This window comes from Mastigoproctus giganteus, chromosome 12 (assembly GCF_048544385.1).
Source record: "Mastigoproctus giganteus isolate SK-2022 chromosome 12, ASM4854438v1, whole genome shotgun sequence".
In the NCBI taxonomy this organism is placed as follows: domain Eukaryota; kingdom Metazoa; phylum Arthropoda; class Arachnida; order Uropygi; family Thelyphonidae; genus Mastigoproctus; species Mastigoproctus giganteus.
This window is the reverse complement of record NC_143586.1, coordinates 155,190,092-155,216,701: the sequence shown is the minus strand read 5'-3', so window position 1 is coordinate 155,216,701 and position 26,610 is coordinate 155,190,092. Positions and strand designations below refer to the sequence as shown.

The 26,610-nt window shown below is 37.5% G+C and overlaps 1 protein-coding gene across 1 annotated transcript in view; it reads right to left on the bottom strand.

Moving 5' to 3' along the window:
• The window catches only part of LOC150077530 (transcription intermediary factor 1-alpha-like), a 337,193-nt gene that overhangs the window by 240,618 nt on the left and 69,965 nt on the right, over window positions 1-26,610 (bottom strand). Inside the window, exon 3 of the mRNA XM_090385676.1 lies at window positions 3,898-4,157. Coding sequence (XP_090241802.1) covers window positions 3,898-4,157 — 260 coding nt within the window. The remainder of the gene's footprint in view (window positions 1-3,897; window positions 4,158-26,610) is intronic.

The window sequence follows — 26,610 nt, the reverse complement described above, 5'->3', positions numbered from 1 at the left end:
TGTTAAGGGGAAGTCTTGCCTGACCAACTTGATTGGATACTATGATGCCGTCACAAAAGAACTGGATGCAGGGAATAACTTTGATATTATATACTTGGATCTTAGAAAGGCTTTTGATACTGTTGCACATGGAAGACTGCTATACAAATTGGAGCAGTGTGACATTGGAGGCAAATTGCTGCTATGGATAAAGGGGTGGTTGAGGGGGAGAAGACAGAGAGTGGTAATCAATGGACACTGCTCATCGTGGACTGATGTTATTAGTGGAGTCCCTCAGGGCTCAGTGTTGGATCCATTATTGTTTTCTGTATTTATAAATGATATTGATGATGGTATATCGGGCTTAATGTCCAAGTTTGCAGACGATACAAAGGTTGGCAGGGTTGTCAAGGACACTACTGACACTATGCTGCTGCAACAGGATCTGGAAAGGTTGAGCAGATGGGCTGAGAAGTGGCAAATGAAGTTTAACATTGACAAATGTAAAGTACTACACATGGGAAACAGCAACCCCAGAGCAACGTATCAACTCTGTGGTACTACACTGACAGTGGTAGAGAATGAAAGGACTTGGGGGTGGTTGTGCAGGCAGATATGAAGTTCTCTGAGCAGTGCAGACGGGCTGCAAGAGTAGCTCATGGAGTATTGTCAATGATATACAGGAATTTTTCCAGCAGGGATTAGGAGGTGATTATTCCATTGTATAAGGCAATGGTCAGGCCACACCTAGAGTACTGTATACAGGTCTGGAGGCCTCATTTCAAGAAGGATGTAGAGCTGCTGGAACGAGTACAGAGAAGGGCAACAAGATTAGTGAATGGAACAAAGGGGTGCTCTTACGAAGAAAGGCTTAAGTTTTGCAAATTACAGTGTCTGGAGACTAGGCACCAGCGAGGTGATCTGATAGAGGTGTATAAAGCCTTGAATGGTTTAAGCATGCTCAATGCTGATGGGATTCTTCCTCTAGCTCAGAAAAATCACCTGAGAGGGCATAAATTCAAATTGAGGAAAGACAGATGTAGGATAGACGTGCGGAAATTTGCCTTTAGCCAGCGGGTGGTTGGTTGGTGGAACAGACTTCCATCCCTTGTGGTGGAGGTTGATAGCCTAAATAACTTTAAGGCTCAGCTGGACAGGTATTTTGAATGAACAGAGGGGTGAAGTGGAAGTGGGTTTTTTTTTTTTTTTTTTCCTTTGGCTGATGCTGCATAAGCTTGCTTTCTTGCATCCAATGCCTCTACTAATGCTAATGCTAAAATCACGTGACTTCACTGCAGCACTATAATAGGCTCTATAAAAGTCAAAAATAAATACAGAGCAAAATTAGTAAATCAGTAGGACTTGAAAGTAATGGACACCAAAAGAAATAAAAAATTATATGGTTAAAGAAAGTTAAAAGATTATTGAAAGAGTTAAGTGAAACAAAATGCAGTATATTTCAAGAGTGTGAAATTTCAGAAGGTATGATCCACAGTTGGATGAAACTGAAAGAAAAATTGCAGTTCGCAGACTCTGCAGAAGATGAAGTAGGCCTCCAAAGAAAGAAAATTAGACTTTGTGAAAACAGTGAGGGAGACCAATGCTTGTACAAGCTGTTTCTACAGAAGCATAGAGGAGTACTGATAAATGGCATAATTTTGAAAGCACAGGCACTTAAATTTCATAAGCTACTTGGTGGAGATGATGATGCATTTAAAGCTTCTGAATGGTACTTCTGGAGTTGGAAGGCTCGTCGTGGAATATCCCAGGTTGGTCTTGTAGATGAATCTTCATTTGGTGGCATAACACCAGCTAAAGCATTTCCTGAATTTCTGCATAATGGGATTCAAGATGGTGAATTCACAGATGAACAGTTGTACAACTGTGCCATTCTCCCCAACAAGTCAATGGATATTAAAAAAGCACCCAACAAGACTGGACACAGGCTAAAGCCACTGTACATCAGCAAAAGTCAAAGTCTTTGGTGTTTTAAGACCATCAATATGAAATCTCTACCTGCGATTTATAAAAATAGCTTCAACGTTTTAATGATGTGTGATATTTTTGCTTCATAGTTTGAAAGTGAGTTTGTATCATAGTAAGATGCCACTTGCTTTCTAAAAAATTTGAAGTATAGGCTCTGTTACTGTTGGATCACTTCCCAGCTCATACTTCGGCTGATGTCCTGAAATCTAAAGGTGGCAAGATCAGAGTCTTGTTTCTGCTAAGAAACAACTGCACTAATTCAGCTCATGGATTGGAACATTATTTGAGCCTTCAAAAAGCCTACTATCATGGTGAGCTACTTGACTTGCTGGTGTTGTGAACTCAGAAATTCAAGTTCTAGAATTTCTGAAAATATTTGACACTGAAAGATGTTACATACAATATTGGATTAGCATGTGAGAAAGTAAGCTCAACAGCAAGTGAAAACTGCTGGAAAAATGTAGTGGAAAAGACAAGATCACTAATAATAATCTGGAATTAGTAGCATTTTCAAACAAGAAGCAAGGCTGCTTTACTTGGTGGCAGTTTTGGAGAAAGTGACCTGGCTGCTTGGATTCAGGTGGATGCAGAAGCTCCAGTTATGCATTACCTAAGCAAGGAAGAAATACATTGTAGCCTATATGAACAGTGGAAAGACAATTGACAAGCAGAAGGCCAGTGACGTAGGGAGTGACTCAGAAGATAGCATACATGACTTGTGTAAGCAAAAAGCACCAGAAATTAACAAAGTGCTTGAAAATGTTGATGAGTAGATGGCATGATTAGAACTTCAGAGTGTCAGTAAACATCTTCATTTATTGCATTTGATCACTATTAAGAATTACGTACTGAAAAAAATGCTATCATCAGTTCTGGCAAACTAAATTCATGACTTGAGCGAGTACAGAGAAGTGCCCTTCTCTGTATTCACTCAAGTTGTGCTGAAATAGTCATTCGTAACCCCACCACCAATCACAAGATTGACAAGGGGGAACGAAGGGTTGGTCTTACCAAGAAAGGCTAAGTTCTGCAAATTGCAGCATCTGGAGACTAAATACCTGTGAGGTGAGGTGATCTGATTGAGATGTATAAGACCTTGAATGGGTTGAGAAAGCTCAATCTGATGGGATTCTTCCTCTTGCTCCAATTACAAACCTGAATGGGCATAAATTCAAATTGAAGAAAAACAGTTATAGAATAGATTCGCAGAAATTTGCCTTTAGCCAGCGGGCAGTTGATTGCTGGAACAAACTCCCATCTGTTGTTGTGGAAGTTGATAGCTTAAATAAATTCAAGGAAGAACTGGGCAAATGTTTATAGAGCAGAGGTTCCCAAACTTTCTCGGTTCACGGCACCCTTAGTCCCAGTACTTTTTTTCACGGCACCCCTAGGCCAAAAGAAATACCTAACACAGTGGTTTTCGACCTTTTAATATATACCTATATAATAATTTTATTCTTTATATAGAGGTACTAAATAAAGATCAATTACAGATCACCACAAAATTAAAAAGATACGAATAACGGCTACAGTACACCTTTTATAATGAAATAAATGTATAAATTTGAGGAAAAACAGTTAAATATATTGTTTAAAAAAAAATAATAATAACTTTAAGTAACTTAAATCGAAATTACACGATACCCCAAGAATGTTGTTGCGGCACCCCGGTTGAAAAACACTGGTTTAGAGGCAATCGATGTGCGAATTTTTTAGCTGACGCTGCATAAGCTTGCATCACATGCCTCTACTACAAATACTATTACAACTATTACTATTTATTTGATACTGTATTTTGTTGATTTATCAATATCAACTGCCATTTCTATTCTAAACCAGTAGAGGTCAACAAGCACCCCAGTCACCTATTGTTGTGTTAAAAATAATCCAAACTGTAGTTGTATAATATAAGTCACTTGCAATATCACTTACTTGACAGCAAAAGTTTTTATTTCTTGAATCACAGCTTGTTCCCGATGAGATACTTCACTATGATGTTTGTTCACAAGAACCCTTGCAGTTTCAATGTGCACTTGTTTTTCTTTTATTTTACCCAAAAGAGTATTAAGATAAAGCTTTTCTTCTTCACATGCTTTTGATATGAATTGATACTTGTGGTCTTTGTGCTCTTGCAACTGACAGTCTCTGCAAGTTAGCCTATCACATGTTTCACAATACAGTTTTACTTGCTCCTAAGGGAGGAGTGGGAAAAAAGTCAAATTTTAGAATGTTTGTTTTGTTTAAACATATGGGAATGCACAATTAAAATTAAATATCTAATTCAAAAGATCAGTAAATGGAATAAAACCCACTTGTTTGCCATTTGTGGTAACCACCTTGTGACGAACTCCGTACCACTGAGTTGGTCATATAGTGGTTACAACAAATGGCACTAAGTACATATAAACCAACTGGTTCTCAGTGCCACTAAGTATATATAAACCAGCACCTCAAATAACAAACTTCTGCCTTTGCCTTTTTTTTTATTTAATTAACTAAATTATCATAATGATATTTTAGTTAATAAAATTAAAATAAATTTAAAATGCAAATGGACATATATCAACTGCTAAGATACAGAGTAATAAGAAGTGATTAAATAAAAGGAATGTGATACTTTGTGGACAGAATCAAGGAGTTTAGCACTGAGTATGCATGTCAAAAAAAGTCACATGAACAGATTTACTATGAACACTACACCATTCAATTTTTCTTTTTTTTTTTTTTGGAATAAAAACCTATAAATACTTTAAATCACATACTTTGCAATGTCACCAGTCATCTTATTATTACAAGCAAAAAAATTATGAATATTATGAATATAACGGAATACAATGTAAAATTATCAAATTTTTCTAATAGCACCAATGCAACGGTGTCATCAGTGACACTCATCTGTGTCGGTGTCAAAAAAAAAAAAATTAAAATAAAATAAATAAATAAATAGATACATGTGGACACACGATAAGCTTTATACAGTGGATTCCGGTTATTTGGGCCACCGGTTAATTGGAGCAGCCATTTATTTGGGGCAAATCTTAAAAAACAGAAACCAATCGAGAAAATAGCCAGGGTTTACTTTGCTTAATTGGGACAGCATGCCGTTTAATCGGGGCAGAAGACTGCAGCACTGAAGATTACCCTATGATTGTCTCCAACAGTACCACATGGTTCGGTCGAAATTCTGGAGATCACAACCATAAAACAATAAAAACAATTAGCGGTCACCTGTTTATTGGGCTTTTCTGCTAGTGAAATTTATCATAAATGGACAGTAAACTTGATCTTACTGAATTTGCAATAATACTGACAGCTAGAATTCTGTGGGTTATTATGGTGAAATGTGTTTACGCTTCCATGGAATCTTCAATCATATAAAAAAATTAATTTTCAGATCTTCTCTTCATTCGTATTTTTAAATCTTTGTAACTCGTTACTCGGTTCTCACTTGTGCGTATTGTGTTACTTGCAATTTGTGTGTGCCGTGTTGTTTGTTATTGATTGCTTATCTTTTTACTGTTTTAAATTTTAACCCCCACCCACAAATGTCAGTGAACAGAAATGTCAACTAGTTTGCATGTACATATTACAGTACGTATTAATTATTCCGTTTATCACGTATATTCTTCCGATTTTCACGTATTTTTTTAATTGGTAAGGTAATAAAGGGTAAATTGGTGTTAATATATCTTTGCTTTTTAGCCTGTGGATAATAATTCCTCCTATTTTTGCTAATTAGAATCGCTGTTTAATACAATTAAAATTCAATTCACAAACGTGATCACAATGACCGGCGCTTACTGCACATTGTATAGTAAATCGTACTTTACTATTTTTAACTATTTACGTGAAACTTCGGATAATTGGAGCAGTCACTTAATCGGGCCAAAATGCACTAGTCCCGATGTGTCCCAAATAACCGGAATGGACTGTACATTAATTAATATATATTTTTGGGAGGGGAAAAAAAACAAAAATAAAGCATATTAAAGTAAAGGCAATCATTTGTTAGTTTAATATTATTTTAATTTTTTTTTAAAAACCTGGTCACATGAAGAAGAAGAGAGAGAGAGAGAGAGAGAGAGAGAAAAAAAAAAAAAAGCAAGTGGTTGCACTGGTGTACACAATACACAACACCAGTGTATGATCTGAATTTTATATGGCCATATTTGTCCAATCTGCTGTACACCAATGGAAACAGGGAAAAGAGCAAAGGTGGAGTTGGCTTTCTGGTCCATAAATATATAAAAAGCAACATTTTGGAATTCAAAAGTACATCACCAAGAGTGTCAAGAAACCTACTCAAGATTTCTAAGAGGTACAGACTAAAGGTTAAAATGATATATGTACCAACATCGAGCCATGATGATGAAGAGATTAAAGAAATATACACCAAAATTAAGATACTTCTAGATGAATAGAAAGCTCACTACACCATTATTATGGGAGACTTCAATGCTCAGGTTGGAAAGAGACAAAACAGTGTACAAAGGGAAACTATAGGAAATTTTGGAATTGGTGAAAAAAATGAGACTTGGGAATTTTCAGAATCGAGATATGTCAGTAATGAACACTTTTTTCAAGAAAAGGGTGAACAGAAAGCGAACATGGAAGAGTTCAAATGGATTAACAACTAATGAAATCAACTTCATCCTCACTAACCGAAGATATATTGTGAACAAAGTTACTGTCCTGAAAAAGGTAATAAATATTGGAAGTGATCACAGAATGGTAAGATGCACACCTGATATAGATGTAAGAAAAGAAAGGAAAAAACTGACTCAAGAAATAATACAAAGGTCTTTGAGATAACAGAAGAGGAGAAAAAGCAATATGTACTAGAACTTAAGAACAAGTTTGAGCTTCTGCAGACCTTTCAGGACCAAGATATCAACTAGGAATACAACTTGATGAAATTGATTAAACCTGAGAAACCTATAGGTAAAAACAAATCCAGAGAAGAAAAAATTACTTAAGGAACACTTGTCACGATGAACCAAAAAACAACTAATGAAGAGCAAGATAAACACTGATAAGGACAAAATCGAGTATACTGAGTTATGCAAAGCTGTTGTTGTTGTTTGGTTTCTAGGAGCATTAGCAACTAAGGCCATACATATTGCTCCGGGGATATGCAGTGATCATTCCCTGACCTTTCCGCATCCTCCGTATTTGATGGTCACGGGCTCAAACCCCGGTCTAATCAAGAAGCGTGTGCTATGCACTGCTGCTCTTGCCCACCTGGCTAGGGAAGCGCCAATTATGCAGAGCCATTAGAAAGAGACTCAGAGAGGACAAAAGAAGATTTAACACAAGAAAAGTAGAACAAGCATTAAGAGATAACAAAGGACTTAAATCAGCAGTCAGGAGCAGTAATACAGAAAGACTAATAATACTGAAACTGAAGAATAGTGATGGTGTACTTATAAATAGCACAAAAGGCAAAGGCATAACTCAAATAGCAGAAGATTACTATAAAGTATTATATAAGGAGCAAGGGAATGATGCCAGCAATGGGGAAGATGGATCACAAATTAGTAACACATAGGACATGCCTGATATCCTTCCTGATGAAAAAGAACATGTATTGAAGAAAATGAAGAAAAAGCACCAGGTGAAGATGAAGTTACTGTAGAGTTGTTAAAATTAGGAGGAAAATACATGGCACAGAAATTGGCAAGTCTTCACAAAATACATTAGAAAAGGCGTGACACCTAAGGAGTGGAATAATGCAATAATTTTTCTGCAAAGGAGATATATCAGAAACTGGAAATTATAGACCAATTAGCTTGTTATCCCACATCTACAAGTTGTTCACAAGATAAAAAAAAAAAAGGGGGTAAACTGCAGCCATTATCAACCCACTGCAGGATGGAAGCCTCCTCAACAATTCATGTTGAGGGAAATGGACCATAATCTGCCATGCTGGTCCAGTGCGGGTTGGCAGATCGACAGTATTTAACAGTCAGGGGGCTTGAACCCCGGTCTACTCAAGGAGCATGTGCTACTGCACTCCTGCTCTTGACCATTCGGCTACGGAGGCTAGTTAGTTAGTTAGTTAGTTATTTGGTTTTTAGGAGCATTAGCAACTAAGGCCATATTGCTCCGGGAATATGCGGGTCATTCCTCTGTCCTTTCCGCATCCTCCATATTTGGTGGTGACGGGCTCGAACCCCGGTCTAATCAAGAAGCGTGTGCTACGCACTGCTGCTCCTTCCCACCTGGCTACGGAGACGCCCTGGCTACGGAGGCCTTCGTTCACAAGAGTCATTATTAATAGATTAGAAAGAATACTGGATCTCAACTATGGATCACCTTCACGTAATATCACAGCTAATAGAGAAAGCAAATGAATATAAAACACCATTATGCCTGGTATTGGTGGATTATGAAAAGGCATTTGACTCCATACAGCATAAGCCAATGTTTTGGGCACTGGAAAGAAAAGGCATAGATACTCCATACGCTATGATTTTGAAGAAAATATATGAGAACACTACCTCCTTTATTAGACTAGACAAAGACAGTAGCCAATTTAAAATTGCGAAAGGAGTTCAACAAGGGGAGACAATATCTCCGAAGCTGTTTACCACTGCCCTTCAGGAAGCTTTCAGAAAATTGAACTGGTCGCAGAAAGGAGTCAATGTGAATGGAGAGTACCTAAACCATTTACAATTTGCAGATGACATTGTGATCCCAAAAAAGAATTAGAGAAAAATCTTAATCAGTTATGCAGAGTTAGTAAGGATTTCAGACTAAAGCTGAATATGGCAAAAACAAAAGTAATGATGAACAAGTATGCCATAGAAAGGGATATAATGACTGAAGGAGCAGTAATTAAAAAGGTGGATTCATATAAAGTATTATATGAATCCACCAGCTATGTATTATACAATACTTAGCTGGAACAAGTCATTTGCTGTAATAATGATAAATGGCTGGAAGACAAGAAAAGAATAAATTTTGGATGGATAACATTTGGGAAATATAGTCACATACTGAGGAGCAATATCCCAATTTGTCTGAAATGTAAAATAATGAATCAATGTATACTCCCCACCATGACTTATGGAAGTGAAACTTGGGCACTCACCAAAAGAATGGAAGAGAAGCTGAGAACTACGCAGCAAAGAATGGAACGAATTATATTAGGAATCACATGGATTAGGCAGCAAACTCAGGTAAAGGACATTCTTATCAAAACTAAAGAACTGAAATGGACTTGAGCAGGACACATAGCTCGAAGACATGATGACAGATGGACTAAAAAAATAACAGAATGGTACGCAAGAGAAGCTAAAAGAAAACCTGGAAGACAACAACACAGATGGACAGATGAAATTCAAGAGTTCGTGGGCAGTATATAGTCACATACTGAGGAGCAATATCCCAATTTGTCTGAAATGTAAAATAATGAATCAATGTATACTCCCCACCATGACTTATGGAAGTGAAACTTGGGCACTCACCAAAAGAATGGAAGAGAAGCTGAGAACTACGCAGCAAAGAATGGAACGAATTATATTAGGAATCACATGGATTAGGCAGCAAACTCAGGTAAAGGACATTCTTATCAAAACTAAAGAACTGAAATGGACTTGAGCAGGACACATAGCTCGAAGACATGATGACAGATGGACTAAAAAAATAACAGAATGGTACGCAAGAGAAGCTAAAAGAAAACCTGGAAGACAACAACACAGATGGACAGATGAAATTCAAGAGTTCGTGGGCAGTAAATGAATGGCCAATGCACAAAACAGAAAAAACTGGAAAATTTCAGGAGAGGCTTTCATCTGCAGTGGATTGAAAATGGCTGACGATGATGATTTGCCCTATTCTAAAAAAATTAAAAACACAAATCAAAACCTATAATAATTGAATACTTACAGGATCATCACTCTTAACTGATATCTTAAATAAATTTTTTTTTTTTTTTTTTTTTTGTTGCAAATAACTACAGTGGGTTCACTTTAAGGTTAGACAAGGTTTTGGGGGGTATTAATCCAGAAGTTTTTTTATTTATTTATTTATTTATTTGGTAGTTGTTGGCACATCGGCTTCTGTGGCCATAATGCGGCTCCCAAGGTTTTTGCAGTACTTTGATCCAAGCCCGAGGCGGGATTTGAACCCACGACCTTTGGGTTGCCAGGCAGGCACTTTACCCATCTGGCTAGCCTGGTCGGCTAATCCAGAAGTGGATTACATTCTGAAAAAATAATATTGTATTACATGGAATACTGTTTTTCGAAAATTTCTTCAAAATAGCTGCCATTAATGCATAAATAAGCTACATACTTGGGGGGGAGGGGGATAATCTAATTCTGGATTATCTATAGTAATAAAGATTGTTCTTAGAGATTTCACTGATGATGAGCACGGAAGAATTTTATTTTATTTTATTATTATTATTTTTTAACTAAGTTTACTTCACTCCACTAGAGAACAGCATTTAAGGAGATGATGGCAGATATTCCAGCTGTATTTGAAAAGCAGCTTGTGTCAAACTACACATTTGAATGTAGTGTGCATTCAAATCAATTGCTAGTCAATATGAGAAGGTCATTAACATAGAGGAAGAAGAAAAGGAGTGGAAGTACAAAAAATTGAAAACCTCCAGCATTATTTAAAAAATTAGAAGACAGAGAACACAGACAGACAGAGAGAGAGAGAGAGAGAGAGAGAGAGAGAGAGAGAGAGAGAGAGAGAGAGAGAGAGAGAGAGAGAATCACCAAGGAAAGAGAAGATGATGATGATATCCAGCTCAGGACCCTGGGTGTGCCAAGCCCATACTCACCAGATGTTATCCATGCTCTCTGGTTTGATCATAAAAGCAATGGGTAAAGGGCTTCACTGATGCCCTTTACGTTACTCTTTTTTGAGAGATAACAGCAAAAAGGGAGAGAGAACACAAGCCAATGGCTTTTTAGGGGGGGGTGTTCCCTTAAAAAATGATGAATATACAATTGAAAAATATACAGTTCTAAAATTGTACAGGTAATGTTCAACAGAAGACATAAATAAATTAGTTTATTTATGTCTTCTTTACTTCGTAAACCATCACTACTTATAATATCATTGTGAACATTTTTACAATTAAATGATGAAAGAAAAGAAAGATGACGAGATATGTGCACAGAAATTTACAAACTATTTGCCAACTACTTCCTTTAATATTTGTACATTACTTCCATATTGATAATGATTTCCTCTGTGGTTTTAAAATCCAGGAGTTGAGTGGAAGGTAATTTGAATCGGACATCCCTGGTGATGTGTTCAATTAGTAGTTTCTTGAATCGGTTTAGTGAAGTGAGATTTTTGATTTTTGCAGGAAGTTTGTTCCAGGTTTTAGCACCTCTGGAATTTAAATTTTTCTGACTTGTGGCTTTTCCGAAAAGTGGAACCTTCAAGGTTGGCTTCATTTCTTAGATTGTAGGATATTTCTTCTTCTTCTTCTTCTTCTTCTATGGTTATGAAAAAGGATCTGAAGAGAGGGAGAAACTCCGGTCTCTTCAAAGCATTGTAAACAAAGACTGCCTCGGCTTTTTGTAGCAGTTGATAGATGCTGAGGAGTCTCACTTCCTTGTATCTCGAAGTAACTGATGCATTCCAGGGAAGGCCCAAAATTGAACAAACACATTGATTCAGAATGGAGTTGTTTCTCGCAATATTTTCGTGGCTGGTGGTACCCCATGATATAATTCCATTAAAGAAAGGAGACACCCAGGCAGAGGCCCTGGCGAGTATTCCCGCTAGTGACAAAGTTTTCTTTCGTAGGGCTATCATTTGCTTTACTCAACTTAGCTTATCATCTGGCCAGATTCTAAGAAACTTGGTTTCATTCACCCTTTCAAGTTGTTTTTCTTTGATGATGAGAGCCTTGTCGATCAATTCGGCCCTGGAAAGATTGTGCAAGGCTCAAAGGGGTAGAATTTTTTTCAGCCTCGACTGTACTTGTTAACAGGAGAGACTGCTTCTATAGGGATGGGATACACTTAAATAGAAAGGGTGCAAGAATATTTGCTGATGCTATCGAGTCAGTGTTAGGTGGGTCGGAAAACTGCTAGCTTGAGGGAGACAAAGACTAATAGATTAACAGTAGCCACTGGAAGAGGTGAAAGAGATTCTTGCACTGCTTCTATTGGAATGAACAGAAGCCTGAAAAACAAGATGCAGGATATCTCAGAGACTGCTGGGAGTCATTGCAGTACAAGTAAACACATGGGTTGTGTTAGGGTAGCTAAGAATAGAAACAGGTGCATGTATACTTGCGTGTACACCAATGCTATGAGTTTAGTAAATAAATTTGATGAATTTGAGGTATTGCTCAAAACATCAAAGGCAGATATTGTTGGGATATCAGAGATGTGGTGTCACACAGATATAAGGAATGCAGAACTGGAATTTGGGGAGTACAACGTCTACAGAAAGGATAGCCAGGATAGGAAGGGAGGAGGAGTTATGCTATTAAGAAACAAATAAAATCCAAGGAAGTGAAGCCAGTCGACATCGCTGGACAGTGCAGTGTTGAGTCAGTTTGGTGTGACATAAGCATTGGGAGATCTAAATTGAGAGTAGGAGTGTACTATAGGCCTAATGACTCTGATGAGTATAATAAGAAACTGTACAGGGAAATAGAGTGGGCCAGTAAATCAGAGAGTCTTATAATGGGGAATTTTAATTTCCCAGATATTGACTGGAATTTGGTGGCTGGTCACTCACACGCTAGCAAGGCTTTTGTGGATTTATTGGATGATTGTTTTCTACATCAGCATGTTCGGGAGGCAACTAGAGGGAGTAATACTCTTCATTTGATTATCAGTAGTGATTCTTCATGCATTAAGAATCTGCAGTTAAATGAACCACTAGGTGGAAGTGATCACAGTGTGCTGAAGTGGGATTTACTCAAAGAGGTAACTACCATTAGGGGTAAAGAGAAGGGTTATTGCTTTTGTAAAGGCGAATACGATGGACTGAGACAGTATTTAAATTCTATACAGTGGGACCAAATGATGATGTTACCAACAGCAAATTCAAAATGGGAAGCATTCAAAGAACTTATCTTGGAAGCTACTAGGCTTTACATACAAACTAAGAAATATTGTTCAAGGTTTAGGCCTAAATGGATGTCAGATGAGCTAATGAGACATATGGCAGAGAAGAAAAATGCATGGGATACATACAAATTAACACGTGACACAAAAGCCTATGATAGATACAAGTTGATCTGTAACCAAGTTACAAAGGAGGTTAGGCAGGCGAAGGCAGATTAAGAGAAATCTTTGGCAAGGGATGCAAAGAAAAACAGCAAAGAGTTCTTTACTTATGTAAACTCTTAACAGAGGTGTATTCAACTCTGGCAGTAAGCTAGAGAATCTTGTAATAACTGAGAGTAAAGTGGAGGAGAAATTGTTGAAGATAAAGACAAGAAAGGCACCTGGGGTGGATGGGATCTATCAGTTATATTAAAGGAGATAGCAAAGGAAGCAAATCCTTAGCCATAATTATGAGAGCTTCCTTGGACTCATGGGAGGTACCCACAGACTGGAGAGATGTGCAAATGTGACCCCAATTCACAAAGGAGGATCAAAGGCTGACACAAGTAATTATAGGCCTGTGAGTTTAACTTCTGTTCCAGGAAAATTAATGAAGGCACCGGTTAAAGAAGCACTGCAGGATCATCTAGACAAGACTTCAGTTATAGCTCGGACACAGCATGGTTTTGTTAAGGGGAACTCTTGCCTGACCAATTTGATTGGATACTATGATGCAGCCACAAAAGAACTGGATGCAGGGAATAACTTTGATATTATATACTTGGATCTTAGAAAGGCTTTTGATACTGTTGCACATGGAAGATTGCTGCACAAATTGGAGCAGTGTGGCATTGGAGGCAAATTGCTGCTATGGATAAAGGGGTGGTTGAGGGGGAGAAGATAGAGAGTGGTAATCAATGGACACTGCTCATCGTGGATTAAGGTTATCAGTGGAGTCCCTCAGGGTTCAGTGTTGGGTCCATTATTGTTTTCTGTATTTATAAATGATATTGATGATGGTATATCAAGCTTAATGTCCCAGTTTGCATACGATACAAAGGTTAGCAGGGTTGTCAAGGGCACCACTGACACTATGCTGCTGCAACAGGATCTGGAAAGGTTGAGCAGATGGGCTGAGAGGTGGCAAATGAAGTTTAACATTGACAAATGTTGAACTTCATTTGCCCTGTGGTACTACACTGACAGTGGTAGAGAATGAAAGGGACCTGGGGTTGGTTGTGCAGGCAGATATGAAGTTCTCTGAGCAGTGCAGAAGGGCTGCAAGAGTAGCTCATGGTGTATTGTCAATGATATATAGGAATTTTTCTAGCAGGGATAAGGAGGTGATTATTCCATTCTTTAAGGCAATAGTCAGGCCACACCTTGAGTACTGTATACAGGTCTGGAGGCCTCATTTCAAGAAGGATGTAGAGCTGCTGGAATGAGTACAGAGAAGGGCAACAAGATTAGTGAATGGAACAAAGGGTGCTCTTACGAAGAAAGGCTTAAGTTTTGCAAATTACAGTGTCTGGAGACTAGGCTTTTTGATTTGATTTGATTTTGGTAGTTGTTGGCGCATCGGCTTCTGTGACCATATTGCACCTCCCAAGGTTTTTGCAGTACTTTGATCCAAGCCCGAGGCGGGAATCGAACCCGCGACCTTTGGGTTGCCGGGCAGGTACTTTACCCACTCAGCTAGCCCGGTCGGCCTGGAAACTAGGCACCAGCGAGGTGATCTGATAGAGGTGTATAAAGCCTTGAATGGTTTGGGCATGCTCGATGCTGATGGGATTCTTCCTCTTGCTCAGAATAATCACCTGAGAGGGCATAAATTCAAATTGAGGAAAGACAGATGTAGGATGGACGTGCGGAAATTTGCCTTTAGCCAGCGGGTGGTTGGTTGGTGGAACAGACTTCCATCCCTTGTCGTGGAAGTTGATAGCCTAAATAAGTTTAAGGCTCAGCTAGACAAGTATTTTGAACCAACAGAGGGGTAAAGTGGAAGTGGTTTTTTTTTTTTTTTTTTTTGGCTGATGCTGCATAAGCTTGCTTTCTTGCATCAAATGCCTCTCTACTAATGCTAATGCTAATAAAAAAGGTAAAGTGCAGCCATTATCAACCCACTGCAGAATGGAAGCCTCCTCAACAATTCATGCTGAGGGAAATGGACCATAATATGCCACGCTGGTCTAGTGCGGGTTGGCAGATCGACCATATTCAGCAGTCAGGGGCTTGAACCCCAGTCTACTCAAAGAGCGTGTGCTACTGCATTCCCGCTCTTGCCCACTCGGCTACGGAGACTAATATTATATCTAAATCAATATTTAGTTTTAGTTTAAATCAATTGTTCTTAACACCATGTGTTTCGATTTTTCTGGATTCAGTATAAGCTGATTCTTTTGAAGCCAATCAAATCATCAAAGAGAGCAAGGCAGAGATTTTGAGTTGAAGCTGATTAGGGTCTTTATCTGTGATCAGGATGAAAATATCATTGGCATACGCTACCAGGTGAGAAGATGGAAGAGAAAGAAATTCATCGATGTATAAATAGGATAGGTCCGAGAAGTGAACCTTGGGGTAAAGTAGTCTTCGAGGAGAAGGTTGATTTTCTCTCTCTCAAAAAAGATTGAGTTTGTTAGGTAGAATATTATGCTTTATGCAATCAAAAGCTTTAGATAAGTCAAGAAACAGTGCTGTAGCATAGTGACTCTTTTCAAGACTATCAATGATCCTTGAGCAGAAGTAAACAATTACAAGATCAGTGGATTTTTAGAGTGATAAGCATACTGTTGTTAATGAATGAGCTCATTTACTTCAAGAAACGCACAAGTCTGCTATGAACAATTTTTTCGAATAATTTTGCAAAAACTGAGAGTAGCACCATTGGGCGAAAGTTGTTGATAGATTTACAACGGTTTTCCTTTGGAACAGGGACGATTATTGCTTTTTTGAATTGAGAAGGGAATTTACCAGATTGAAAGGAGAGATTGAATATATACTTCAGTAGCAAAAGAATTGAGCTAAGGATGTTTTTCAGCAGAGAAGGAGATATTTCATCAAAATCAGAGGCTCCCTTTTCTTTAAATTGATGTCCTGCCTCTAAAATCTCTTGATCGGAGAGGAGAGCGAGAAAAAAAAAGTTTCTGATTGAGCACTTGGCAGATTCTCTCATTTCATTGCCTCTGAAGTCAAGTTCCTCTTGAAAGAGGTTATTCACAAATATAAAGTGGTTACAGAAGGCAGTAGCTTTTAGCTTATCATCTGAAATGAGTACCTCGTTTTCAATTACATCTCCAACATAGCTCTGTGATTTCAACAAACTTTGACCGCATCCCCTCTATCCCCTAATCAATGTATTAAAGAAGAATAGCTTGAGAATAGGTAATAGGTTGTTCAAAACTGTTGATTTTTTTCTTGCTTGTTATGATACCTGTAAGTTGAGAGCTATAGTATTTTCTTTTCTCTGACCGAATACAGTCAGTGACTTTGTTTCTGTACATGGTGTATTTAATTTGTTCTGGCTCAATTCCTGTTGCTCTAGCAATTCTTGCAAGGTTGTCTCTTTTCTTTAACATATTATGAATCTTGTTTGAGATGTATGGGCATATTTTCCATCTTTGCCTGTTGGTCTTTTTATTCCCTAGGCTCCTGATATATGACACGTATTTTTCATAGCTATTTAGGATATACCCTTCCCCATCTCTTCCATCATGCAGTATGAATGATGACTTTTGAGGTTATGATGAACATCATGGCAAGATCAAAACTTCCTTACATTTCGAGGGTACAGCTCTAAAACGGTAGAATATTATACTTAGTACACTGGACCGAAGCTGTTGGTAACGCTTTAGGAGACTTCTGGATCAGCTAGCGTATAATCTTGCTACCTCTACTTTGCCAGATACTGACTGGAAGGAGTCCGAGTAGTGTGTATGCGGGGGCATTGTTGAGGCCATGTTATGTCAAGGATCTGGGTATATTCTAGAATATCTGCTACTAATTCCTTAAATGCCGATCTCCAGTGGGGCAAAGACAACTTAGCTGATTTCAATCCTTCTAAAACTGAGTTTTGCCTTACATCTCACAAAAAGGATTCTTCAGCTCCTATGTTTATCTTTGGTGACACTCTGATTTCTAGGCAAGATGATATATATCTCTTTTGGGGATTACCCTGACTTCTAATCTCTCTTGGCACAAGCACATTAGAAATATTGCTTCATCTGCTTCTAAAAAACGTGGTTTTCTCTTTCGCTCCTGGCGTGCTTTCTTTCAAACAGCTGTTCACTCTGTACAAATCGCAAATCCACCCTACCATGGAATATTGTTCCCATATCTGGGGTGGTGCCCCCAAAATCTCTCTCAGGCTTTTAGATTCCATTCAAAAGAGGGCAGTTAGGTTAATTAATAACTCCTCTCTAACAGAATCTCTCCACTCGCTGTCTCACAGACGTACTGTTTCTGCTGCATGCTTTTTCTACAGATACTTCCATGGGCACTGTTCTTCTGAATTGGCTTCTATGATTCAAAACAGTCTGAACATGTGCCGCCACCAGCCAACATCCATTTACTGTCCAACTTCAAACTCACAGAACCAACTTCTCATCTTCCTCGTTTATTCATTCAACTGCAGTTTTCTGGAAGAACCTTCCTTTATACGTATTTCCTGAAAATTACAGTCTACAGAAGTTCAAATCTAATGTTGACAAATATCTTCTTTCATCTTCTCAACCTCCAACCCAAGCACGGTACTAAGTACTATAGGTTCTAATACTTCTCGTGTTTGGGGTTTTCATTAAAAAAAAAAAAAATTTAAAAAGCAGTTTGTTGCAATTTCAGAATCACATGTAGCAAGCACTCCATCCCATGTTGACTGCTGCAGGTCATGACAAAGCTTATTGAGAGAGTCTGGAGTGACAGATTTGAAAGTGTGCGTGATCTCTGCTTCATTTATTTCATTTTAAATTACTATTAAGATGGGACGATGATCCGAAATAGTTGTATAAAGTATTGCATACGTGAGAGAGCATTCTCCAAATGTGAAGTCAAGAAGGGAATTATGGGACTCTCCCATTCTAGTTGGGATATCTCCATCAGTAAGAACAGAGAAACCATTTGAAGTAATGACATCTAGGTCTTGCACTTGAGAGGAAGAGTTTGAAGAATGTTAATATTAAAGTCACCAATCAGTAAAAGGCTTAGGGATTTGCTTGTGAAATGAGATAGTGTTGTAAAGAGTTACAAGGAAGCTGTTAACCGAAGCTGAGGTAAGTCGGAATAGACACCCGATATAGGCAATGCGGATAAAGGCGAGTTCACAAGCTTGATCAGGCAGAGAGTTGAGATAGGAAAGGCAGAGCATTGCAGATGACTATGAACATATAAATAGCAACTCCACCACATTTTGAATCACCTCTGCAACTTTGAAAAATAGAGTAGTCTGGAATTTGAATTGAAACCTCAGGAGAGAACCAGGTCTCAGTAAAAACCAATCAGGTCTGGATGCAGATTCCATGATATCAGTTGAGCGAGGATTTCATCATTATGTTTTACAAGACATACAGAATACAGTAATTGCATCTTTTGATGCTGCAGCAAGGCATAACTCGTTTGGCTTAATTGTTGGCAAGTGACAGGGTAGAAAGATGTTTTCACAAGAGTTAGTGTCTTTCAAATTCTGATAGGCTGAAGAGAAAGATGAATCATTTATAGACATTACTTCCTGTAGAGATTCCTGAATATCTGAAAAACACACGGATTGTCTTGTCATTCATGCTCACTTGTTTTGATAGCTAAGTCACTAGCTGGTAACCTAGGACCAGGAAAAGAGGGTCATCCATAGAAAGGCCGAATGATAGCCCCCCACAGGCCAACAGTGGCCCTTCAGTAATTCATCAAAGTCTGACAGTGATTGTAGAAAGCTGTATGATTCATGTTTAGAAATCATTTTATTACCTTTGCTTCTATCTGCAGTTGAGTTCTGATATGCCACTCTACTTCTGTATCGCACAGTTGGGGTTAGAGTCTCAAGACAAAAATACCCTTGGTCGAACTTTTGGTTCTGGGGATTGCTCTGATTGTAGAGTTGGTGGCTATTCCCACAACAGGAGGAGGAGGAGGATACTGACTTCTGCCTGCATGATTATAAGCAAACAGATTCCGTTGTTTCCCCATTGGAAGACAACGGAATGTGATCTATCCACCACTAGAGGAAATGACATCTTCTAGGAGTGGATTTGCAGTTCGATTGTCATTGTTATATGTTTTCTGAGACTGACTGGCAACAGGAGCATATACTGGAGGGTATGAAGGTTGCTTTACAACAGATGCTTAAGTGGCTTCTGCAGCAGGAGCAGGGGGTTGGCTGGAAAATAGAATTTTCCATGGGTTTCGTCCAATTATATGTAGGACTTAATGATCGACTGTAGTTTCAAATAATATCTGTCAAATCCGAAATTTTCTGTAGTAAAATATAATTAAATTCACGCAGTTGCACGTTTTCCAACCTGATTTTTTTTAGTTTCATCAAGAAGAGAGACCATCATGGGTTTGTGAGTGTCCAAGATTTGAAAAATGAGTTTTGTGGTCAGCTCATTTGGATTTTCACCTTGTGAAACTTCTTGGTTAAGAAGGTGAAAGAAGGAGCGATTTGTCTGCTCTGATGCCAAGTCATGAGGTATGGCTTCGGATAGCCCACTCTGCTGAGTATTCATTGATGATAAAGGATGGCTGAAACACTGATGTTCACCATTGGGGCTTGAGGGATCAGCTGGGCTGGATCCTAAGTTATTTTCATGTTTTGTCTGCTTTTTCTTTGACTGCCTGTGATTTATACAACAAAGGCCCTTCCATGAGTCAATCGATGCCTGTGACATCTTTTTCCAGTTCACTGTTGACATATCTATGCATTTAATGCAGTACACAAGGCCACATTCTGCATTGCATTGAAGGAAGTCTTTGCATTTCTTTTTGCACAATTGGCAAAAAATTTGCACTTGTGGAGCTATTGTAATTAACAATAAGTACACAGAATTTCTTTTGAGATGAAAATATAAAAAATATACAATATACAAAATATGAAATATACAACACAGAATTATTGCTATCTGAAATAATTTTGTACTAAATGTATCTGTGAACTTTAGTTAAAATTCTTCAGAATTCATTACAATTCATTCAACGAGTGAATTTTAAAGATATGCTTAGTAGATTCCTAATTTAAGCAACAGGCATTCCTAAATTTAAACAACATTTAAGCAACAGTACTAGATTTCATACCACTGCAGACTAACTAGCAGAGTGTCTTTTGAAAGGCACAGTCCTCTTCATAAGAACAATGGCAGATGACCTTGAGTGTTATTATTGGACAAAAACAGTAAAGTGACTGACCTTGGTTATACTGTGAGGGAGTAATTCTTTCGTTGATACTTCCCATCTTCTGTGCCACCCTACAGAAACGATATGAGATGCCTTGTAGAAAGGAAGCATAAATTTCATTCATTATAGCATGAAAACTATCTTTTAAAAACCTCTTCTTTCTTGATAGATGTGAAGAACAAAACTTGCTAATTCAGAAAGTATAAAGATGTTGGAGCAGATTCATCAGAACAAATTCATTTAGTCCACTTTCACAAGAGCACAAACACAGCACAACCACAACCATTCAAAGTTGGTGACAGTAAATGCATGAAGATTTCCAGAATGGTACACAAGCAGTAGTTTTAATCTATAATCTCCCACTGCATTAGCCCCAAGCAAGAGCGTGGCCCTATCTTTTGAAGCCTTGAAACTTGGCATTGTCTTTTCCTCTTTGGCAATGTATGTTTGATCTGGCATTTTTTCCAATACAGAGCAGTCTCATCAATGTTAGAAGTTTTCTGCGTTGAATAGCTAGCTGCCTTCAATAATTTTTTCTAACACATCACAAAATTTCTCTGCAGCTGCAGAATCGGCACCGGTGACTTCACTGCATACTTTAACGTTGTGGAAGCCAGCACGATGCTTGAACCTATAAACCACCCATTACTTGCCATGAACTTGGCTTGGGGTTTGCCATACTTATACTTAATATCTTCATAAATACTTCTTGCTTTTGTTTAAATGGTCATTAGACACAGGGGCACCTGCTTCAGAATCTGATTTTCCATCCATATTATTAATAGCTTTTCTATCTTCAATATAGCAACTGAACACTGTTGATCTTAAGTGCGTTGATCCTTTGACTTGTTCTTTCATATGTGAACTGTCCTTTAAAATAGTATTAACTGTTGAAGCAACGAGATCTAATTCCCATGCAATAGATGACAAACTTTGTCCTGCTTGGTACTTCTTAATCATTTTCATTTCTAAATCAATTTTGTTTTGTTTCCTAACACTGCCAGCACTTGCACTTTCCGTTGGTAACTTTCCCTTCATCACTGTAATACGTAAATAGGAATTAACTATATAATATCGGTGTAAATACACCATAGTTAACCCATAGATTTGAGCTACGATTGTAGTGTAGAAGGCATCGTTTTAATTGTATCTCATAATGTGGTTGCCTTCACAACAAGATAGCTACTATTGAATTACTTCAAATAAATAACGCTTCTCTAGTAGAGAAGGCTACTGTTATTTATTTTCAGCGTACCACCACCCAGACGATCGTTTCGAAGCTTTTTGGCTTCGTCATCAGTGGGCGGGTAAGTAATACAACAAGCCATCTCAGTTGCGAAGTTATATCCACATTATGAGAGATGCCAGAAGGGTGTGGTGGTAATGTATTTGGAAAATTAAATGCACTAGGCATAATCCTTATGGGTTTTTGATAATTAACTATATAATATCGGTGTAAATACACCATAGTTAACCCATAGATTTGAGCTACGATTGTAGCGTAGAAGGCATCGTTTTAATTGTATCTCATAATGTGGTTGCCTTCACAACAAGATAGCTACTATTGAATTACTATTGAATTGAATTGTATTACCTACCCGCCCACTGATGATGAAGCCAAAAAGCTTCGAAACGATCGTCTGGGTGGTGGTACGCTGAAAATAAATAACAGTAGCCTTCTCTACTAGAGAAGCGTTATTTATTTGAAGTAATTCAATAGTAGCTTACTTGTTGTGAAGGCAACCACATTATGAGATACAATTAAAACGATGCCTTCTACGCTACAATCGTAGCTCAAATCTATGGGTTAACTATGGTGTATTTACACCGATATTATATAGTTAATTATCAAAACCCATAAGGATTATGCCTAGTGCATTTAATTTTCCAAAGTAAATAGGAATGAAGAGAAGTTTCTGAAAATTTGTTTTTTATATGATAGAAGATTTCATGGAAGGGGAAACACATTTCACCATAATAACATAACCTACATAATTGCAGTTATCAGTATTATTGCAAATGCAATAAGATAGAGTTTATTACCCGTTTATAATTAGATTCACTAACAGAAAAGCCCAATAAACCATAAAGTGCAAATTGTTTTTATTGTTTTATCTTCATGACCTCCAGAAACGTGCTTTAGAAAAATATCACAAAATATCACATTCAAAATTGATTCTTATAATGGAACACATAATAACAGTGGAAGTGTAGTGCAATGTCCATTATAAAAATGACATTTTAGAGAGATAAAAAAATAGCTTAGTAATATAGTGAAATTTTCAACTTCCAAGGGACTTGGAATGAATTACAAAAAAAAAAAAAAAAAAAAAAAAACAATGTTATTGGGTTCACACATCACGAGGTATTTTCACAATACCTCCACAGATGCAAAATACGTTTCCATATATTTTTCAGTTTGCACCGGCCAGCAAAAACTTATGTAAAGTCAAATTTGCGTAAGTCAAGTACTACTTAAGTTGGAGAGTTCCTGTACTATCACAGAGAACATCAACAATTAGACTGAGGCTCTGCGATATTGCAAGTGCTAGCAGTTGATAAATTTCTCATTATTTTGGAAAGGGCTAAGGAAGGCACAACAAGATGACCAGATGGGAAGATTTATCAACCTTCTCATGAAATAAGATATGAGCAGTTTTCACGTTGCAGGGGAAGCAACAGCAGTGGAATAAGGGTGCAAAAAAAAAAAAAAGAAAGATAAAACAAGAGTGTACTCTACAGAATAAATGTTTTAAGACAAGTGAAGCAATAACACCAAGGCTTGGAAACTTCTTGGTGTCGAGATTGTGCATGATTCATCTAACCACTTTCCTTTGGAAATAGAAGGAAGACATTGAGTGGGATGTGTTCAATATGATAAGAAGAGATTTACCAAGCTCACCAATGTAAGAGTTAGAGAAAATGTAAGATGCTAATAAATGCTTTATCTTTAGATGAACCGTCAGGAAGTAACTGACACAGAAGACTATGGATGGACAGGAGTTGTGACCAATGGTTATGAGAAGAGAGCAGAATGTTCAACTACCACTTTATTGTTGAACCCTACGGCTCAGTTGGTCTCAAAAAAGTAAATTGCTGATACAACATTTTTGTATATATGTGACAATAAATATTTGGATAAAAAGCAAATTTCCTACTCTTGGACTTTTCAAAATAGTTTTATTCATTAAAACTATTGTGAACTTTAGGCATAAAGAGTAAATAAAAGTGAAGATTTTTGATACAAGCCAACTGTGATATGCATTATTCTTATTCCAAACAACTTTGGCATACTTGTTGTTATTGTTATTTGGTTTTTAGGAGCATTAGCAACTAAGTCCATATTGCTCCAGGATATGCGGTGGTCATTCCCTGACCTTTCCGCATCCTCCGTATTTGGTGGTGACGGGCTCGAACCCCGGTCTAATCAAGAAGCGTGGGCTGCGCACTGCTGCTCCTTCCCACCTAGCTACGGAGGCGCCTTGGCATACTTGTTGTTGAAAAACTATTGCTTAGATAATGGATGAAAGTTTAGGGATGGAATGTGAAAACAATCTAAGTAACGTATTATGAACAGGATACTGAAAACATTGGTCGAAGTTAGGGCCAGCGGAACACGGTAAGCAGGGCATAGTGATGCCAATGTCTAGCAGTGCAGAAATTCAAAATTTTTATTATAATAAATTTCAATAAAAGTATTTCAAGGGCACCAAATACATTTCTGCCTAGGAGTGGCAAAAACCCTAAGGCCGCACCTGGTCGAAGTTATGAAAAAAGGAGTACATATCATGCAAATCATCCATCGACAGGTAATGCTGAGAACAGCCATGAAACAGAGGCTCCATTGAAAAGAGACTATCAATCAAATTGTCATTTAGTATCACTCATATAGTGCAAGGAAGCCACAGGATTTTGCAGCACCAGAAAAAAAAAATATGAATAATAATAATAATTATTATTATTATAATTATTATTATAAATTAAAATTAAACAATAAAACAATAAATAAATAATTTTAAATAATAAAAAATTAAACAATAAAGGTAAAATATTAAAAAATAAAAATAGAAACACTACCTATATCATTTTTGAGGTAACCAGAAGCAAGCTAAAAATTAATGTGTATTTTGAAGAATTGCACTGATCTCCAGGGTCCTAGCCTTCATAAACAGTAATCGTTCCACTGTACCTACATATTTGCTCGACCAAAATTCTTTGGATAACACAATTCATTCCAAAAAATTTAATGAATGCAGCTTCAGAAACGTTTTTTTTTTTTTTTTTCTTTTTGGGTAGTTGTTGGCGCATCGGCTTCTGTGGCCATAATGCACCTCCCAAGGTTTTTTTGCAGTACTTTGATCCAAGCCCAAGGCAGGATTCGAACCCGCGACCTTTGGGTTGCCAGGCAGGCACTTTACCCACCCGGCTAGCCCGGTCGGCCAGAAATGTATCACCACTCTTGAAAGATCTGTTGCAAATGATAACTGGATGCTACCAATTAATGCAACAACATTGTTTTAACTTATACTGAAAATACACAAGGTGACTTCTGTTGGGACTCTGTGGCAGTTAAGTTATTAACAAGAGAGTTTTCCTATTTCATCTTCACAAATCAGTAGTTTACATCATACCAACCAACTTTTACAAATAAAATATGGAAACTCTGTTATAAATCTGGTGAAGGGCACATATAAATTGCAGTCTAAGCAAAGGGAAGTTTTGCCCCTCACCTGTAAATTTCAGCGTGACATTTTGGCAAGGCAAAATGACTAATGCTGAGAGAACAGTTTTGCAACCATTTCACCTTGTAGTAAACGGCTTTCTTGTTTACATAAAGAGTGAAAATTAAAACAAACTAGTTGACAAGTTGATTGCCAAATGACGATCAAGCTCCATTACTTTTACTCTTGCCTGGATTTTTTCAAACCAAATTTCAGCAATGTTAATGAAAAGCATGGTAGATATTCCATCATAACCTACAGTCAATGGACAAGAGGTATCAAGGAAAGTGGGATGAAGCTGTGATGCATGACTATATCTGTTCTTCGTTAAAGATGATATCACACTGTGCCCCCCCCCCCCCAAAAAAAAGTAAACATGTTCAAAAGTATATTTTTAAGGTTTTTTTTTTTTTTTTTTTTTTTTTTTGATTAACCCAAGTTCTTACTTTTTAATTTGTGACTTTTTAAGCTTGTTATTAATTGAAGCAAAGACTGATAGAAGTTAAGCATTATTAACAATCTGATATAATATTATTGCATATTTATTTTTCTTTCTTTTCTGGGCAAACCATTGACCATTGATACTATGCAAAAAAAAATAAAGGTCATAATTCCCAAATTCATAAATAAACACCAAAATACGTAGATAAACAGACCCTTTCTATTAGTTTGGCCCAAACTATTTTTTCTAATGATCTTCCTAAACAACTAGTCAGAGAAAAGGGACAGTAATTTAGTGGATTGGTGTGGTCTTGCTCTTGTCTTTGGGAAGGCTAATTCCTCCAGTCTGTGAAAGGAAATATTGGTGGAGGGCATGCTAAAAGTTCAACTGCAGAGCTTGATCTAGATGAGATATATATGTTTAACATCAGTTATATCAAAGATTAGATTATGTTAAATTCACAAGAATTTAATGTGCCACTGTGGATAACTTTATACTCTGCAATTGAAGACTTTCTAAATAATATTTTGTATCACTATTAAGCAGAGATGATTGTACTTGCCAGATCTGGAAGTGTGTGAAAGTGGTGAGGCAGCCAGAGAGGAAACGTGAGTAATACCAACATACCGTGCCTTACTCAAAAAAGCATTTTTACTTTCCAATGCAGCATAAAAGAACTAAAATGGGGCAATATTACAGCAAAAGAGCTGTATCTCCTGATGGAAAAATCGAGAAACAAAATTAGCCAAAGAAAACAAGACATTTATTGGGGAAGAAATGGAGGAGATGTGTTAAAACTTGATGAAAAAAAAGTTCTATTTCTATTAAGAAAGAATTTCTCACCTTTTATGACTAATCGCTCAAATATTTGGAAAAGTCTTGATTTCTCTGACCTCAATTACCTGTAAAAAATTCAATTTTTGTCACTGAAAAAGGAACCGACTTATTCTAACTTCAAAGAATATCTTGTTTGTTTGTTTGTTATTTGGTTTTTAGGAGCATTAGCAACTATGGCCATATTGCTCCAGGATATGCGGTGGTCATTCCCTGACCTTTCCGCATCCTCCGTATT